Genomic DNA, 20,833 nt, shown 5'->3' on the forward strand with positions numbered 1-20,833 from the left:
TGTATCTGAAGAAAGATAAGAAATTGCACCGAAAAGAAAAATGGTTGTGAGGCGGGCGAGCTAACCGTCGGACACTGAGAAATGCTCGTTGAGCGCGAAAGTTTAGGGGCTTTATGCGACCACCTCATTCCGCACAGTTAGCAACGCTGTCGCTCTTCAGGCTACTTAAGCGTCCCCGAAATTTTTCTTGTTACTGCTTTTGGCCCCTACGCAAAGGAAGCTAAACAGCTTCGGCAGAGCAAGGGCGCTTGTCTCTCGAGCTGTGCTACGACAGACGCGTTATACCCTACCACGTTCAACCATTCAGGGTAATAACAATAGCTGTGAGTGAGAAAAAAAAGTTACCTTTTTTTAATTCAACATGTTCTTAAGGTACTTGGCGCACTTTTAGGTGAGAAACTGCTTAAGATTTCGTATGTTGCTGTCAGTGTTTTGGCGTCGAAATGATAGTCGTACACTGTCGTGAGAACCATCCCCTTTAAGTTTTCGCAACATAATTAGACTTCTGTGCGACAATAGGAAGGCAAGAATATTTTGAAAAAGAAATGGCCAAGCTCGCGGCCAGCACACCCGAACAATCCACGATTACAGCACTCTCAACCTTTATCTAAAAAAAAACGACTGTTCGTAGTCCTCTGCCGATTCCCATTAAATGGCTTCGCATTCGCATTGGTTCTTACTTAAGCGGAAGCTTTGTGGTGACGACGCGCGACCTGGTCGATTCTCTATGCAGCTGCTGGCGCCCTCTCTCCCCTCTCGAAGCGGAGGCTGTTTGTCGAATCCTCCTTTGAGGGCGCTGCAGTCGCGGTACTCAAAAGTCCAATCTCACGAAGAACCCCTTGGAAGCCTGCCTCATACTTGTCATCAAAGGCGAAAAACTTTGTAGCCTCCCGACGTCGACGACCTAGACCTCACTATCCAAAATGAAGTCGAGTTCAGATCGGCGGATGGTTGAGACCACGAAAGTGGGGTCAACAAGTTCCATCTCGACCCTATTTCTCCATTTCGAGGTACAGTGAGGTTGGGACAGCCGCAAAGTAGAGTAGTTAGGTCAAAGCTCTTCGTAACACCTTGACCTACATCTGCGCGGATGTCGTGGCTTCGAATCTCGCTCTAAACTTACACTTTAATTCACAAAAACCACAAGTATCGCAAAGAGTTTTTTTTTTTTTTTACATCCACGCGGACCACTTAGAATCAAGATACCCAAACAGGTTCACTGACTGCCACAAATTCCGCATATGTCTATTTGAGCGATCCCATCCTAGCAGGCGTTATTCTGTTCAACGTATGTTTGCGTAGGTTTATTGGCACCCGAGCGGGAACACTGCGATCGCGAATAGAGAGAAAAATTACTTCCGGTTTGGGTAGAAGAAGATGATAGCGGGCGCCTTGCTTTCGCCTGAGCAGCTTCAACAGCTTCTCTATGGATCGCATATCTTTCTTGACCATTGCGCGCATCTGGACGGTAGATTCACACCAGAAAAACCAAAAGCGAACTTTTTTCTTTTCATAATTCTTTGCGCGTATAATCTCATTGCATACATGGTCTCATTATTCGAATTCTCGCGCCCATGGGCGCAAGTGATAGCTTGCTCGGGCGGAATAAACTAACAGGCAATAAAAATGAAATAATGCAGTGTTTGCCAAAGGTAAGGAGCCCGTGGGGTTAGCCTAAGCTGTCCAGCAGGTCTGCTGTGTCATCCGTGAAAGTATTAACTTTCGGACGGGTGAGGACGAGGGTTTTTCTCACCTTCAGGAGACTTCGAACGCTGATGATGCACAACAAGCCACATGGCGTAAATGTCAGAGGTATAGCCATTTTTTGTTGATGTTCCAACCATAACTTGCATAGCTCTGTGTATTACTTCCCTTCACGCTGGCATGCCTCGTGTAAAACATTCCTTTTGCTACTCTGTTCTATTGCAAAATTTTTTTGGGTGCCTAAAGTGTGAAGCTGGTGTGAGACACCATTTTTTAAGCATTTTCTCTGAACGCCCTTCCCATAAAGGAAAAAAGGAGCCGTTAAAACTAACGTCATATTTTCTTAGGAGTTTGTAAAAGACCACTACAACAAAGAGTCTATAGTGTTTCACGGCTATTATACTCGTGATATGGCATGCACTTGCCTGATTTATAAGACCGTATCTTATACCTCACGTAAGAGCGCTGCAGTTTCTTTATTAGCGACTGCGACGATTAGAGATCAGCAGCTTATTAACGATATTAGCGATTAGCAGCTTATTATTAGCGATAAATGACTGCGTCGTTTATCGCACAATAACTGACCACACCAACCCTATTAAGCGCCAAGAAGATCTTACAAACAACCTAACTGGAGCGATAAGTGGTTCATGCAACTAAATGCTAGCAAATGTAAAACAATTCATGTATCGCGTCGCACTAACATCAATGACAACACGCGCACTTACCTTCTTCGCGACACTTCCCTTTAACCCCTCAAGTCGTACAGATACCTAGGTGTTCATATTTCACGTAACCTATCATGACATATGCACGTCGAGCACGTCAATAATAACGCTAACCGGGTTATTGGATACCTACGTCGAAATTTCTCTGCTGCGACTCTGCCAATAAAACTAACAATTTACAAAACATTAGTGCGGCCAAAGCTAGAACATGCTTGCGCAATATGGGATCCCAGTCATATCACATTAATAAACGCACTTGAATCCATTCAAAATCGCGCAACACGTTTCATCTTATCTAACCATTCCCGTCACGCCAGCATTTCTTCTATGAAAAACACCCTTACCGTGCCAGACCTTTCTTCACGCCGTAAATGTTTTCGGATCCGTCTTTTCCACAGAATGTATCATCACAACCCTGTATTAAAGGATCATCTTCTTGCTCGCCCATTATGCATATCATCCCGTTCTGATTATATGTTTAATATTGCTGTTCGATTTTACAGAACAAAAGTATTTCATAATGCATTTATTCCCAAAAGAAGCGTAGACTTGAACGACCGTCCTCCCTCTATCGCTGCCATTTCTGACATCTACAATTCGAAGACTACTGTATTTTCTGCCATTTTGTAAAATAATATTGTATAACATGCACTGTTTAGTAGATCAGAATGTTGGGCCAGTTGGTGGAGCGACATATTCAAGAAAACTTTGCAGAAAACTTTGAAACTTTGCAAAGAGGATATGCATTGGGTCTTGTGTCGCTCCTGTTTTATGCGAGATAGTTTTAGCTAAATTTGACCGTGACTTGAAGCCTGATCTTGACAACCATAGCATTGTGAGTATTTTCAGAAACGTTGACGATTTTCTAGTCCTTCTACAACTAGATTTGAAGCATAATGTTTCTACGGTTGCTGACTCAGTCTTGGGGAAGTTTTTTGCTTGCTCCAAGACGCTGAATTTTACCCTTGAACTACCACAGGACCACTGTCTACAATTTTTAGACCTTAAACTGTTTCTTACTAATGACAAACACCTTTGTTGGGCTTACATGCCGCGTTCGAAAGAAAGCTTTGTTACCTTTTGATTCATCTCATTCTAAGCTCGTAAAACGTGGCATTGCATCATCTTGTCTAAGATCAGCCCTTTCGAAATCATGCACGCAAGGGTCAAATCCAGTTTTGACCACCAGGTTGAACGTTTGGAGCGAGCTGGATTTCCGAGTTCAGTATTAGTTTCTGTAGCCGAGTCATTGCTTAGAAAATTTAGAAGGCTTCAGAGGGCCGTCGATGTTCCTCACCTCACGCTGCCAAGAGAAAAAAAGACTCCCATATGTGCACAAACTATCGCAAAATGTCAAAAGGGTGGCCAACAAGTTCGGAGTTGATACTGTGTTTACAGCTCCTTTGAAATTGTTCCGCCTGCGCGCCATGACCAGCAGGTGCCAGGGGAAGCGAGCAATGAAGAACAAATGTGCCACGAAATACCAAACACAGTTTGTGCCCTGCACTGTATGAGTGGTGTATAAGGTTCCACTCAGCTGTGGGTCTGTGTACATAGGCCAGACAGGGCGCTGTCTCAATGACAGGCTCAGAGAGCATGCCAGTTCATTGGGTTCAAATGGAGGCTCGAACCTGTCATTGCATTGCCTTAAATGCAAACACTATGTTGACAGGAATAAGAAGAAGAAACAGCACTGCCGCCCTCTTCTCCGTTCTACGGTGGTTATCGGGAGAGCTTCCGATAGGGTGGCCCGGGAAATTGTAGAGTATAGTGAACTATATTGTAGAGGCTCGCGAGATATCTAGTACGGCAGGCTGCGTGAGTAAAGCATCGATAGTCCTTCTCAAAAAAGACCTTGATTTTCTTCGTGACCGATAGCCCGCTTTCATGTTGCTACTTCTGGGCATTTCCGCTGAGTTTGAATTGTCTTGTGCCTATCACTGATACTATATTTGCTGTACCATTGTGCTCCCACACGTGTTGCACTGGTTATCGTACGCTGGCGCCCTTTCTGCTTTTTAAGCCGGTCTATCATTTCCGAAAAATACAGTTGCAAGTTAGGGCTCGTGTGTGTGTAGTGTTTCTCCCTTCCGTCTTGTGTTATTCTGCGCAAAGTTTTCTTGAATATGCACTGTTTATTTTATGTACCTTACCACTATTTTCTGTAATGCCTTCAAGCCTGAAAAGTATCCTAAATAAATAAATAAATTTCTGTTTTGTTAATAGGCACCAGCCCCGAGAGATTACTGAGAAGTCGGCGACCTAACAACCCCATCGGGACGAGGGAAGTTGAAGGTCAGGCTGAGATAAGATCAATTGCGGCCGCTGAAGATTAAGAATAGGTCGGATGAAGACGCATTCACCTCAAGTTCAGGTTAAGCTTGAGGGAGGTCACCGAAATGATATGCAGTTCAGCTGAGACTGATCTTCCCGAGGTCATACCGCTAGGCCTAATTTCCATGCACAATGCAGACCCGTGTCGAACCAAAGCGGTCATTCCGAAGCTGTTAATCGTAAGCGAACAAAAATGCATCACATCCCGATTGCCATATGAAATTTCCATAATGGGAAAGGCGCTAAGCTTCTATTCGCTGTAGGAAAATGTCTCCAGAAAAGGGTTACAGCGCCGAAACAGACAACACACAAAGCGAGACGGGACAGGCGCAACTTCCAACTGTTTTATTCACCGCGAATGCAAATGAATATAAGGGAAACAATCAAAAGGGATACCAAGAACCACACATGCGCGGGAGGGTTGTACAAACATTGAAAAAAGAGATAGGCAAGTCACACAGGTGTCTCACCCCCCGTGTATCTAAAAAAGCAGTTTCATTCTCATATATGGCAATTGATGGGGTACTAACACAATCGCTACAGTTGCTTTTGATATAGAAAGCCTCTAACAGTTCACAGGCTGTCTGGTCCTTACTTCTGCTTAAAACCTTTGTTTATTTCACGTCGTTCCCAATAAAGAGCTACACAATGGATAAGCGCTGAGTTTTTAACCGTGAAGGACATCCGTTCGAACTCTTTTACTAGAAGTGCAGCTTTTTGTCGTCTTTCTATTTAAAAACTAAGAATTAACAGCACACACGTCAACTGTTTTCACCATGGGCATGTGCCGGTTTTTAGGATCAACTTTCAGATTATTTGGGGCCAAATTTCCCATTTTTACTCTCGTTCAAAATCAGTATTATTTCTATTTTTTTTAATCCAACCATTAGGAGCAAGTAAATGATTTAAGGTTTATTCTGAGCGTGTGCTACCTTTTACGCTGCATTCTGGGAAAATCTGCGGCAAAAATAAATGCAACATAATCGCACTACGGGCGCCGTCTGCTCCCGTCTACGCGGTTTTGATTTGGAAATAAGTGGCCGCCATAGAGACCGCTTAGTAGAGAGCCGAATAATGGTTGCACATCACATTACATGAGGAAGTACACGACAACACTGAGCCAGCACAAGCGCTGACTGACAACGTTCATTTCGCATGTAGAAGCCGAGCGTCATAACTACCTACCCACCATGGCAATCACTGAGATAAACTTAAAGCTCAACGCACCTACGTTTGTTAGTCCTCGCTTCTATAGAGCACAGGTCCTGGCAAGCAGTTTCAGCATCATGATGTTGCAGCGAGAATTCACGTGTTCTCTGTCTTCACATAATTAAAATCAGCTAGGATGCAATGTAGGCCGTGCTATGGAAACTACTGATGACTAACGCACCTGCCATTCAACTTTCGAATACAGAACAATTTTTTTTTTCTAAACAAATGCTGCCCCTCATCCCATAGTGTAACCTTTTGGTGGCCAGCAGAATGTCAATCGTGGAGCCTAATTGAGCTTAGAGTCGCACAAAGAAGGCCAAAATACATTTATTATGATCTAAAAAATAAATCTGGAGGACGAGCTCTATTATACACTTTGGTTCAAAAGGAACAACTTGGAAGAAACATTGGTTCTCAAAAAATAAATAAAAACACCTTAATACTTGAACAGATCATGCTTGTCAAAAATGGTCCGGTCGACGACGCCGAAAATAAAATCTGAAAGAGACGGAGCCAGAATATGAATGCGGAGAAACGAGTCACCGAGTATTCAACTACGCATGGTTTACTGTATTCATTTCGCAATACCCATGGAAGATAGCTACGGCATCGCATAGCGAAACGCGCGTGACAGATGAAGCGAAGCGCAGTATATCGCAAACTTGCTAGCGTTTTGCAATACTCTTTCTCATGAGACAGGTGCAAGGCGTGTGAACACCTGCATTGCCGTCGCAGGTCCGAACAAGAAGGGCTTGTGTGCAACTGCCCACATTGTGGAAACGCATACGCCAACGTGGCTTTGTGGCCTATGGGTTCGGCGCTCGCTTAGCACTCTGGAGGTCCTTTGTTCAGTTCCCCGGACGTTTGAAATAAGTTTTTTTTTTCCTGGTGACGTCACGAGGCCACATGGGTTTTGGTACCACTTCTCCTGGACAAACGCGAGGCTCCGATTCTGATGGGCCATATTGTGATTTCGCCTTAAAACTAGCGCACATCAGTCACCGTGTTGTCGCAATGGCAGAAAGATCCTTAAGCCAGTTCACGGCTGATCTCAAGAATAATTAAGATAGCAGTTAAGGCATAGTGAGATAACGGAAAGGTTCATGGTATGTGAGGTAGCGCAAAACGGGACAAGGGACAGAGAAAGGCGCCTTTTCTGTCCCTTGTCCCATTTTGCGCTACCTCACATACCATGAATCACAGTTACCGACTCGCCCATGTTTCTACCATTGTGAACGAAAAGGTGTGGCGCGTCTAGTTTCTTCCCAAGTTACGATATCATGTAGTGCTGATAGCGTGAAATTTCACTTCCGACCACCACTAGACTAATTAGTAATGCCCAGTTCTGTTCGCTATTTCCCGATCGTATAAGAGGAGGGACTTGCAGCACGACACTGCAGGCCGAAAAAAAGCGTCGCTGTCAATAAGCCTGCTCCTTCGTATGAAAGCTGCTTTCTTCATGTCTTTGAGTTTAAATTCGATGATTAGCCAAGCGACAACCGGTCAATTTCAGAGATAAGAAAAATTGTAAGCTTAAAATTGGCGCCGAGTCGTTTTGCGAGCACAGAAGATTGATTTTCTAGGACACATTCGCAGTTTATGCACGCAGCGGACACGGGGCAAGACATTTCAACTTATCGTATTTATTTGAATGTAGCCAGAGTTCTATTTTTTACCGAAATCTGAAGTTAAAAGTCACCCCGCTGAATATAATCGAATATTTATTTATTTATTTGTTTATTTATTTAAACACCCTAAGCGTCCACAGGGGCCATTAGATGTTGGGGGGGGGGGACATAAAGCAGACCCGAATCTTTCACACACGCAGAAAAAAGCACTGCAGATGTGGCACTCAAGTACAAATCAAGAAGCACCATTACAAAGAAACGTTCTCACAAACAAAAGACAATGGAGTCATGTAACTAAGTAATTATGTCGCTGGAAGTGCAAGGGTTCTAAATAAGTTAGTAAGGCTGAATGAAATAAGGCTGAAGGCGAATTGTTATACTTTTCCGTCGGGGTGAAAATAGGGTTAACGTTGTGGGCATGATCGATGCGATGTGAGGCATATATGATGTGATGGTGATGGAGTGTATGGAAAAGATAATCTACCGAATTTTCTGCACATTTCGGGTGACAGCATGCTGAGCTTGAGATAAAACACTGAAATTGCGTGTAGGATGACAAGATGAATCTAAGTGCTTCATTCTGGACGGCTTCAAGTAGATCGATTAGCGTGATTTGTTGGGGATTCCCAATGATTGACCGGTATTTCATTGAAGCACGCACGTGGAGGCTTTCCAAAAATTTATAAAAACGCCATGCAGAAAATAAGACAAGTACAGGGAAGTATGAAGGTCTGTTACCAACTCGTAAAGCAGCGTTTGGCATGAAAATTTGGGACGCAGACCATGCTGGATGTTTATAAGTAAATTATTTTAATTCATATAGGCTATAATATGGGCGTAGAAAATGAGCTCAAGTAGTTTACAACTAATTGACGTCAGTGAAATAGGCCTACAGTTTCTGAAGGCAGTGTTATCACCTGGTTTAAGTAGTGACAGAATATAAGTTGAGCCGCCGCGGTGGCTCAGTAGCTATGTTGCTCGGCTGCTGGCCCGAAAGACGCGGGTTCGATCCCGGCCGCGGCGGCTGAATTTCTTTGGAGGAGAAATTCGAGGCCCGTGTACTGTGCGATGTCAGTGCACGTTAAAGAACCCCAGGTGGTCGAAATTTCCGGAGCCCTCCACTACGGCGTCTCTCATAGCCTTAGTCGCTTTGGGACGTTAAACCCCATAAACTAACCAATATAAGTTGTTTTTCAGTCTTCTGTAGCACATCCAGACTCAAGTGACTGTTGGAATATTAGGGAAAGTATAACTGCCGAATATATATATATATAAATATATATAATAAGTTGGTTAAAAAGGTCGGTGTTGGCCGGTTGGTCTGATCGAAAGCACTTCACAACTTCGTACGCTCGTCCGGCGACACGTTGCCGGTTGGGGCAGCAACTCCAAACTTCTTGAGACAAAACTGATTTATTGAAGACGGGACCGAATACAAGAACTTGGAGAAAAAGGCGGGCTAAAAAAAGGGCTGTTGCCTTGAAGATTTTGTTATCCCGTATATATATATATATATATATATATATATATATATATATATATATATATATATATATATATATATATATATATATATATATATATATATATATATATATATATATATATATATATATATATATATATATATATATTGCTCTCGTATAGCTCTCTGACGCAATTTTCGGCCACATCGAGCCCACGAAATTTTCTGACGGCTCCGTGCAAGACGACGACTCATTTAAATGTTTCCGAGAATGGCCAGCGACCTTCGGGAGGCTATGACTCGTCTTTCGGTCCAGCGACTGGAATGAGTTTCATTATAATCCGAATAAAACTCGTGCCACTGATGAAGCCATGCTTCGTGAAGGGACGCTGACGTCGGGCGTGTCACTTTATAATGTTGAACAGGCCTGCAGTAACTGTCGCCCCGGAGCAGACCAGGCAGCCGTAGGGTTACGCAGCGACTTATACCAGCTGTTCACCTTTTATGCAGGTACGTTGTGTTTTAGCTACCGAATTTCTAGCTCCTGGTCTGCTCCAAGTACATTCGGTTTTCAGTGTGTTTTGTGTGTTTCGTGTGTACTTTGCTAACAAAATGGGCGAAAAACCAGCTTCCATCATAGCAGAGTTGGCAAAGGCTTTTGCGCACTTTCAGGCTTGCTTTGATGACAAAGAAGAAAGGTTCAAGCAGGCAGAAACAAAAACGGTTGATTGGTTTATAGTTTATGGAGGTTTAACGTTCCAAAGCGACTAAGGCTATGAGAGAAGCCGTAGTGAAGGGCTTCGGAAATTTCGACCACCAGCTGGGGCTCTTTAACGTGCACTGACAACGCAGAGTACACGGGCCTTAGGAATTTTGCCTCCATCGAAATTCGACGGCCGCGGCCGGGATCGAACCCGCGTCTTTCGGGTCGGCAGCCGAGCACCATAACTACTGAGCCACCGCGGCGGCACACAAGAACGGTTGAGAAAGAGTCGGAAAGTGTGATGAAACAGGGTATGGAACCAGTGAACGAAAAGGTTGGAGAATTCAAGACTGAGATGGTTGCGCTTAATAGAAAACCTTGCTTCTGCGAAAGATGAAAATCACAACCTTAAACGGAAACCAACCGCCTCGTAAAAGAACTGAGCAAAGTAAGGAGCAAGGTCATCGAGCTACTACAGTACCGTCGGAAGACAAACTTAGAAAGGAACTCAGGCTATGCGGGACGCCATTTAAGATTTTAAGATAGGGGGGGGGGGGGGGGGGGGTGACTTCGATCACCTGGAGTTCTTCGTGTACTGACATCGTGCAGTACACGAGTCTTTGGCATTTCGCCGCTACCGAAATGCAACCGTCGCGGCCGGGATCGAACAGCGTCTTTCGGGTCAGCAGCCGAGTAAAGGGCATTCCCTTAGCACACGACTAGAACTTTTTCCACACCATGGAAACCACTTGCAGTCCCCTGAATTTTTCATGAAGTGGACATAGAAAATATACACCACGTCCCGAAAAAGGCAAAAACAAATCAGATATCACTGTGAAGCTGGCTTCACTGAAGGTCTTCGACCGTGTCCATGAAAGCAGCTAGTGCCGACTAAATACATCCGGTCTGGGTTTTGAGTGCAATGATTCTATCTTCATTAATGACCACCTCTGTCCGGAGAATAGACTATTTCTCGTCAGGGCTCTCGCAGAAAAAAATGAGAAAAAGAGTGAAAATGTACGGGGGTATAAGACGGCAAAATGCTAATGAGGACAGCAGAGGAAACAAAGGTGCTCCACGGGACATGCGTACAAGACCTGAGCATAGTTGTCTAATCTGATGGCGTACACCATTTCCGAAATTGAGCAAGCAAGGCTCGCGTTTGATGACTTATAGGTTCTACATTGCAACGTGCGAAGCATACGTAAAAACGACGGTAATCTACTAGCTTACTTTTCGCAGTATTCTTTCTGATATGACGTCATTGCCATCACAGAAACTTGGTTAAAGGAAGGTAAATCAGTTTTATACCCGGCTGCGTAATACTATCTCTGCCTAGGTGAAGTTCCACATGTGGCGACGGCGTTGCCTTTTTGGTCAAAGCTTGACTTGGCTATTGCAGTTCCTATATTGTGAAGCACAATGGTGAAACAACTGAAGCCCCTTTCAGTAAGCTTCAGTGTGGCCTCATAATTGGCCTGATTTACTGCCCTTAGATTTCTAAAGCCCAACACTGATTTCTGATATAGCAACCATTTTGATCTCATAAGCGACTACAAACAATCCCATCGCCATCTGCGGCGATTTTAACATTGACCTATTATCAGACGACTCCAGTTACTATATTTCTTCTTCAGTCATTCAGTCTAAAAAATGTAAACTTCCTAACTCTGATATTTAGTCAATCTGCGTTTCTCACGGATCAATTGTTGTGTAAACTTGAGATGAATTAGCGAGCCGGTGCGTGCAACATTGTCGTTGCCGATTATTGTCCTACGTTTAAGTTCTTCCCACGAGTCTTTATCTTATTATCTAGACAAAATTGCCAAAGTGACCTTGTATTGATTTTGTGAGAGTTGGGTATTACTTGAGTGCATGAACTTCGACACAATACACAGTAGGAACATAAGCATTGAATGTGAAAATATTATTTTGTACATTTTATATGCAATCACCCAATCATTAAGTTAACACCTCAAACAATAATGAAGATCCTATATGCCCCCGGATACATAAGATATGCTTGTACTTTTGAAGAGAAAGATGGTTGGTTTATGGTTAGTTTATGGGGTTTAACGTTCCAAAGCGACTAAGGCTATGAGAGACGCCGTAGTGGAGGGCTCCGGAAATTTCGACCACCTGGGGTTCTTTCACGTGCACTGACATCGCACAGTACGCGGGCCTCTAGAATTTCTCCTCCAAAGAAATTCAGCCGGAAGAAAAAGAAAACAAATGAGTATTACCCCAAGCAGTCTAAGTGTTACAGGTAGCCAGTAGCAATTATTAGAAAATCGAGAACATTTTATTTTACAAAACTGGTTGCAAAAAACAAAGGGGACAAAAAGCAACTATGGAAGTTAGAAATGTAACTGGATTGAATTGAAAAAAGCCGGTCACATTCAATAATATCTCCCCAGAACTAAGTTTCTAGTGATATCAAGAATTAGTTCATTATTGTTGGTTGCTAGTTTCCATTCCAGTCATCTACCTCATCTGTACCTAAACCTGTGAGCAATAACTTCTACTTTCATGATTTCAGCACTGATAAAATAATGTATGTTGTTAGTCAAATGACAGTAAGCAAGGCAGTTGGCCTTGTTGGCATTCAGACTAAGGTAATCAAAGATAACATTAATATCCTCTGCCGCTGCGGTGGCTCAGTGGTTATGGTGCTCGGCTGCTGACCCGAAAGACGCGGGTTCGATCCCGGCCGCGGCGGTTGAATTTCTTTGGAGGAGAAATTCTAGAGGCCCGTGTACTGTGCCACGTCAGTGCACGTTAAAAAACCCCAGGTGGTCGAAATTTCCGGAGCCCTCCACTACGGCGTCTCTCATAGCCTTAGTCGCTTTGGGACGTTAAACCCCATAAACCAACCAATATCCTCTGTCCTTATCTATGCCACATGTTCAATCACTCCCTAGATAATAACTGCTACCTATAGATGCCCTCAAAGTTGCCAAAGTAGTTCCCATTCATAAAGCACGAGATACAAACCAACCAGGTAGTTACAGGACAATGTCTGTACCGAGTGTGCTGAACCTATTCTTTAAAAAGCTCATCGTGCAAGTGGCTAAAAAATTTCTTGGAGAAGAATATCATCACACATCTAGAACACGGCTTTCTTGCAAATAGATCAACTTCTACAACTGTTTTAACTTCATCGCTAGCTATTAATTCCACCATGCATCAAAACAGCATAACTGTCATTTTCATAGATATTTAATGAAGATTAGATATTAAAAGGCATTTGACACGGTTTTTCATCCTATCTTATTGCAAAAATTAGAAAGTTATGCTCTCGCTGAGAGTACACTTAAATTCTTTCATAGTTATTTATCCCGTAGGATGCAACGAGTACTTGTCAATGATTTCTTATCAAATGTCAAAAATATAACCCCTGGTGTAGCACGGGGTTCTCTTATGGGCCCAAATAGTTTCCACTTTACATAAACGATCTTCGATCTTCCCATAGGTACATCACTCTCCTCAAGTATTACTGTACGCAGGTAACGCCTCTGTTAAAGTTACTGGTTACTGTTTTGCGCTAATTATAACCGCAAAATTAGTGAACTGAAAAATTCTGTCTTCCTGGTCGTTAAAAAAAACAACGCTGAACATAGCCAAAATTAAGCACCAGCGTCATTTTTTAATTAGGCGCAATATAATTAACACTTTAATTACTCACTCATCGTAGCTCAGTATTTCAGCCGGTTTCTTCATGTAAATACTTTAGGAATATGTTTTATTCCCATTTACATTACAAACAAGCAATTACCACCTTACGCAGTTTAGTTTTCGGATTTTACCCGCTGCTTGGGGCGAGTTATTACTTTAATTTCGATGTATTACGCGCCCTCTACTTCTCGTTCTGTCAGTCACATATCAGCTACTGTCGTGAATCTTGCCGACAAACTTATGAAATCTACTTGTCGCCTTTAATCCGCCTCCAAAAGCGGGCACTTACAGCGCTAACTTCTACTTTCGATCATTCTAGAAGCAGCATATCGTTCAAATAAAAAAAATGGCTGAGTCTTAGCTAAGGTTAAGCCTTGTCAGATGCGAAGCATATTGATGGCTAGGCTTGGTAATACATGGCTTTCCTTGGTTGAATACTTGGTTATTTTAATACAACCACTAGAAGCCTTCGCCGTGGGGGAAGACAACGGCATGGCTACAGCGGAACGCCGACTAACCCCGAGACGCGCGTTGGGTGAGCGCCTGGATTGCCACGGAAGCAGCGTCCGCCTGCCCGGTGGAGCGAGCGTTTCACCTACACCGAGTGTGAACGCGCGTTCGAAATGCGCGGGAATGCCGCTCGAGGACATTCCGGCGTCTGTGCTATGGCATCGTTCCCCCTCTCCCAGCGCGTGACGGCGATCTGTCGTGACGTCATCGTGTCACGTGGTTGGTCGCGTACAGCTCCGAGCGACGGCGCGAGGTGGGGGACCTGTTTCTCATCTGTCATGACGTCATCGTGTCACGTGGTTGGTCGCGTACAGCTCCGAGCGACGGCGCGAGGTGGGGGACTTGTTTCTCATCTGTCATGACGTCATCGTGTCACGTGGTGTGACGTCATCGTGTCACGTGGTTGGTCGCGTACAGCTCCGAGCGACGGCGCGAGGTAGGAACCTGTTTCTCATCTGTCATGACGTCATCGTGTCACGTGGTGTGACGTCAACGTGTCACGTGGTTGGACGCGTACAGCCACGGTGACGGCGTGGGGCATAGCTCTAGCAATATGCTTCACATAATAAAACAGCGCAAGGGACGGGACGAAACATGAAGGAGCAAACACAGACACGGGCGCTGACTAACAACTGAAATTTTATTTCGATGTAGGACACATATGTAAGGTACAAAGAGGGGGGTGTGTCAACATTAGGCTTCAAGAGCACAGGAACAATGTAGACAGTATTGCAATTTCTGGGCACCTTGCCAAGCACTGCAAAAAGTGCAAACGTAAGGATGTTGATCCGGATGAAACCTGTTCCCCAGATTTCAATCGCTGCACAATTCTTGCTAGAGGAAGGGATAGGATATGCAGGGGAATCGCAGAAGCGTTCGAAATCCACAACGCAAAGGTGCAATGTGTGAGTACACCCTCCCTGTGCTTGTCGCAAAAAGAATTGGATTTTCTTAGAGGCAGGGAAAATGTTTAATCCTTTTCTTAAATGTCCCTCTCTGTCATTTTTGTTAATCACCTTGTGCCGCGATTTTAGTCACGTTTTTTCACCGTCAGTCTAACGCCGTTTTTATGCCTTTTGGCTATGTGTATATCTGTTTTCATCGGTTTCACTTTCTGTCCCGGGTTTTTTATCGCTTTTTGTCTTTTTCGGCCTTTCACCTTTTTATCGTTTTTACCCTTGGACGTTACTACACTGTTTCAGTGATTGTGCAGGATCGCCTTGGACACACCCCCTCTTTTTACCTTACATATGTGTCCTACATCGAAATAAAATTTCAGTTGTTAGTCAGCGCCCGTATCTGTGTTTGCTCCTTCGTGTTTCGTCCCGTCTCTTGCGCTGTTTTATTTCATTATGCAATACCAACTAGCCCGGCATCTTGCACTTCTGAGCATATCGTTCCTATTCTTGCGCAACTAGAAAATTTCACTTTTGATGGATATAATTCGCACTGATTCTCCCCTTCCATTAAGCCTCTTCGCTCTACCTTGTCGTGGTACAAGACAGACATTTAACTGTAATTTAATTGTAAGGCAAGCATTTAATTATAAAAGGGATGCGAAGGTAGGAACGGCACTCCGCTGCCTTCCCCGCATTCACATGCACAGCCGAGGTTGACACTTTTGTTACCATATGAACCAGCGGCCTAAACATAGGGGAAGCAACCGCGGTATAACCCCTTACAAAAATTTTTTTTAGGAAATCGATAGACTGTCCATAGACTTCTGTGTGTAAAGTCGATGGACTCTCTATAGACAAATCATAGAGAACAGTCTAGAGGCAATTCAAATGCTGTAGACATCTATAGATTTATGGCCATACACGTTTCGTAGACTTGTCCATAGACAGTCTATAGACTATGAATAGACAAAAAGAAATATCTCTAGGAAGGCAATAGAGAGTATAAGAAGTTTATAGACTGTCTATAAACCATTTTTATAAGGGGCCGCCCACTGGGAAGGGGGGGTGGGGGACCGTTTGTTCTGGCCGAGCAAAGAATTTCTGCCTCTGCCGCCGGACGGACCGAAACCGGAATCCGCGTCGCCAGCCGGTCTCTCGAAGGATTGACGTGAGCGCGGGTGTCCTTGCTTATTGCGAGATATTTCATCGCACATGTGAATACTTCTATAAATGAACGTGTTGCTGTCGCCACAAACGCACGTGTTTCTTTTTTTATGTGTACACACGGGTGCACGAATGAAGCTTGCTTTCAGTTTGCCAGCCTGCTTTCCTGTCTGCTGCCACTGCTACATGACATTGGATTCCTGGTATTACTAATGCCGCTACGAGTCATATTCTGCTTGGACGCCTGCGACGTGAAGTTTTCCTCGTTCAGACCACGTCGCTGAAGTTGCCTCACGGCTTCCGTTTGTGAAATATTTTTTTTCCTTCAGTATTATCAAAGTTTCCTTAACGCGCAAAGCGCATACTGATGCATTTCACCTCGGGCTGCGTGCATTATAGGCTGCAAAAGTGCAAGTGCGCAGACGTCTGCCTGACACTGCACCTCAAGACAGACGGGCTTTTGCGCACTGCGCCTACTCTACCTGCAGGCGACGGCCCATAAAGGTTAAGGAAAGGTTGGCCACGGTAACCAGAGTTATGAGACCGTGAGCTTACAAACGCCTCAAGGCTACGTCTAGACCAGTTTTAGAAATAAGCTTCGCTGTATCCAGCTATGAACCTCCACATCGCTTAAAATGTGCCTGTAAAAATAATGCGTGAAAAATAATGGAATTTTCGCGTAGTTTACGTTGTGACTGTGTCCTAATCCTGCATTTTGACCTTTTGTGTAGGTTAAACGTCTGCACCGTGCTTTCCCAGAGCGAGGCCAAAGTCCGCGCCAGATGTGCTTTATTTCTTTAGAGTTCACCTGCTGTTAAAATAGTGCCACGTGTCGGCGACGACAGGCTGGTGGCAGGCGCATAGCGCAGGCAGGTAAGCTGGCGTTAGATTCGACGCAGACTGTTTGTTTGAACAAACTCCTTGTGTCCACAGCGAAAAAAAAAAGTGACCCGGGAGCGGGGATAACTACGCGCATACTTAAGGCAGCTGCCGTCGCAATAGCCGAGACTGTCCGTATAGCGCTGTGTTTACCATGACTTAGAACATCATACCGAAGAAAGAGTGCCTAACACAGTAGAATTACATTTGCGTGACAGCGATCCTTCACGAACGACCGTGCAGTGCCCAAGGAGGACACACACGACAACTGGGCACAGCGTTATGAACCAAAACGATAATATCGCACGCTCGACGCTTGAACTAACACTGACAGAAAATGTACATCTTTTTTGGCAAAACAGCATCGCTTTGTAGTCGAGCTGCGACAACGTGTAACCTCGGCGTCCCTTAGATGCAATAAGCTCCCAAAACAAGAAAAAAACGCAGTCAGTAAACACCTACGAGAAATGAATGAAATTAGTAAATGTGCCCTTAAGACCTTTCGCCTCATTAACCCTAATACTGGGCTCTCTCATGGTAGTTTAGAGACCGACAACATGTTCTGTCGATTACCCTTTTTTCCCTTTTAAACTATTTCCTTTGTGATTTCTAGCTGGGAAGCGATAAATATCACGCTGTGGCAGAGGCGCGGCACGAAACTTGAAGAAAAAGCCACGGAGACACGCACCAGTTAAAGCCGAATGGCAGACAACTGCAAGACTCAACCGCACTTCTTTCAGATTGTGCGTTGCTTTCTCTTCGGTTCCAATGCGACGCTAATCGTAGTTTCAAAGCTGTCTATGCCAGACAGAACCTGCGACTGCAATGTCAAGCCAAAGGCGGCGGCTAATTCACCAATCATAAAAGCCTTCTCCACCCAAGAGTCGACGGTAACTCATTTAGCGGTTTCTGAACGGCAGCACAGTAATAAGGATTTCAAAATTAAGCACCGCGGGAGCAAAGAGGCTGGCAGAAATTCACCAACTCGCGCTAAAGTGTTGCAGAGTCATTGAAGACTCAAAGCTGGCACCATCAGATCAGAAGACGAATCCTCAAAGCTAACCGGACAGGACACCTGTTCCAGAGTGGCTCGGCCCAACGAACTTAGCAATTGGCGGCATGATTTAGCAATGCGTAGTAAAAACAAAACAAAAAGTTATGTAGACACAGTTACCGGTGCCTCTTTTCACGTGAGCATTGCGATCATGACAGCACGAAGTATAAAAGTGAGCTCACGATCAGGGAGGCTTCTAACTTCGTTTTTTTTTATTTTTTTTTCATCTTGACGAATGTTCAAGTTCATAAACGCCGCGAGAATTCACTGGTTTCCGATTTGCTGATGCCACCTGTATACCTTCTTCGTCGTTTCCAGATTTTAACGAGGAATTAGTACATAGTAGTTTGCTGCACTCACCTCGTATTCAAAAATATAAATAAAAATGCGTCAGTCCAAGCGGCCTCAGGTATCGGTGAGGCTTCCTGATCACGAAAGGAAAAAAAACAATCACGTTAGTTACCCGATCCACATTATATCGCGCTCCTATAGCTCTCGCGTTGGCACTGCGGCCATGCAGCGTTAGGCCTTTTCCCTCGCTACATGCTGGTGTTTTGACATATCCCTTTCACATGGCTCTTCTATGAAGGCGGAGGATGCTCACGAAACACGCTGCGCTCGACCAGCTTTGCTGAGTATTAAAAAAATTAGTTTCAAACGAGAATTAAAGAGTTGGTAACTTTCTTTTACGCGAAACCGTGGAAGTGGGAGTCATTAAGCTAAGTAGGATAGCTGGCGCATCAAAAGAACAGCCCAAGACTGGGACATAGCTGGATGACTATAGCCCGAGTCACACTGCGGGAACACAACAGCGACATGAACCAAACATGTTCGCAAGCGAGCCGTCAACAAGTCGCCCAACCAACTTGTCCCACAACTTCTTGTCACACTGCACGAACGGCAGGGAAACGAGACAGGTTTCTGGGGTGTTCCCTCGGTATGACAGCTTCCGGGAACCGGAACAACAAACAAACAGCGTTCGTGGACACGGTTGGCGCTGTTCGCCGGCCGGGCGAATTTCCTGGCGACACCGCACGAACAAACCAAGCCCTTTGCGGTGATTCACCGCTTTTGTGCCTTTCGTGCTTGGAAACTTCGTTTGCAAAGTGCAAAAAAGAGCGCTTCCTTTCGTGGCAATGCTGTCTGCTGCGGTACGGCGTCTTGCAGGCGGGTGCATACAGACGGGAAGGCTGCCCTGGCCACCGTCGGCTGGCAGGTGCGGCCGCCGTGGAGAAGCACGTTCTCTCCCCGTCGCATTCTTGTGAGCAAGCGTACACTTCTGACGAACGCGGTTCTGTAGGGAGCCAAAAGGAATGTCCTGTTCCAGGGACTGCCTCGGCTGCGGGTTCCAGAAGTTTCTTGACGGGTTTGTGCGCTAGAACCACCCGAGCAGGAGCCGGCATACGAGCGTGCCAGTTGCTCGCGTGAACATGCTGCCGTCGTACTCGTGCCGCCAGGAAAGTGACCTGACCGCGATGATTGAAGAGAGGCGTTTTCCATGGGATATAACAGACCCAAAATATCAACGGTGTGATCTGAAGGAATCTGTGTTTCAAGAGATCGCTAGTTGGGACTGTATTTCACAGGTGAGCGCGAGTTACCAGTTACCTGTCCTGCTATTTTTGAACTTGAGATGAAGAAGAAAGCAGTGCTGCATTTTTTTCTTTGAGATAGCAATCAGAATAACTTTACTGGGTTCCCATTTGATTGCAAGAATGATGCGTATAATTATATCTTTTTTTTAGTACTCTCAGAGCGTGGAACAAACTCGATGAATCTGCCGAAATTGTGGCGTGATTTGTAGTGACCGGCCGGGTTGATAATGCATTGTGGAACAGCAGCGCAAAACACAAAATGTGTAGAAGTAGACACAGGGCACAGAAAGTAGACGCATGTAGTCCGTGTTTAATTCTTTCGCATGAAGTTTTCGAAAACGCCTTTCTCAGGCGCCCTTCTCAGCCAGTCGATCATCCAGCGCGGTTTCTCTGCGGTGGCGGCTGGTCGTCCGAGTCAGAATCGAGCAAGGCTGCGCCTCAGCCGCCGCGCACGATCATAGTTCGTCCGATATTCTGCAAAACCGCCAGTAGCTACGACAGCGCAAAGTGTCTCCAGTTTCCGCGGTTGTGCACACGCACGGAGGAGAGCGCGCGAGCAAAGGCAGAGAAGCGCCGGGGAACGCGATTGAGGTGGTTTTTCCGGTGTGACAGAGAGTTTGTGAACAAGCGGCGCACATGTGGCCAACACAGGCTGGCGGGAGACAGCGACATGTTTACCCTCTGTTCGTGTTGACGCGGTGTGACAGGATCGCCAACCCGACGAAAACACTGTTTTGTCGGACGGGTTGGCGGACTGTTTCCCCAGTGTGACTCGGCCATATGTGATGGCATGAACACGCTCTCTGCGGTTCCCGTTAAAAGACCGACATGGTCTCTAGATGTGCATGCTTAGTTTAATGAGCCTGTTAATCCCTCACACAGAGATTTTGGGGCATGTTCCAAGAAACATTTGGGGCTTAAAATGGTTCTAGAGTCCTCCACTACGGCGTGCGAATTGAACAGTAAGTGAAACTGAGGAAAACATAGGGGAACGTCCTTTTTTTTAGTCGGAGTGTTGATCAGAATAAGAAAATAAGTGTGCATCATACTAGCTATTTAACACGACTACACACTTCTTTCCCCATCCTGATCACACCACCTCCCCCCCCCCCTCCACCCCCCCCCCCCCTCACCCTAACAAAAAGAAATATGCTCCGGCCGTAATGTTTTTCTTGCTTTCAGTGACTGTAGGCTTTAGCGGGCATATATTAACGAGCCTCTCATTTCCTTACCCTTGTCTGTGCACATGGCATGCCACAGGTAGCATAAGAGGGCTCTCACAG

The 20,833-nt window shown here is 45.0% G+C and overlaps 1 protein-coding gene across 1 annotated transcript in view; it reads right to left on the reverse strand.

The window, feature by feature from the left end:
* Nucleotides 1–6,232: 6,232 nt before the first annotated feature.
* LOC149370277 (uncharacterized) overlaps nt 6,233–20,833 on the reverse strand; it is a 66,912-nt gene continuing 52,311 nt past the window's right edge. The window contains exons 11-12 of the mRNA XM_089582913.1: nt 18,316–18,380; nt 6,233–6,476 (exon numbers count right to left, since the gene is read on the reverse strand). Coding sequence (XP_089439039.1) covers nt 18,361–18,380 — 20 coding nt within the window. The 3' untranslated portion in view covers nt 6,233–6,476; nt 18,316–18,360. The remainder of the gene's footprint in view (nt 6,477–18,315; nt 18,381–20,833) is intronic.

This window comes from Amblyomma mixtum, chromosome 1 (assembly GCF_055824585.1).
Source record: "Amblyomma mixtum isolate Tamu chromosome 1, ASM5582458v1, whole genome shotgun sequence".
Lineage (NCBI taxonomy): Eukaryota > Metazoa > Arthropoda > Arachnida > Ixodida > Ixodidae > Amblyomma > Amblyomma mixtum.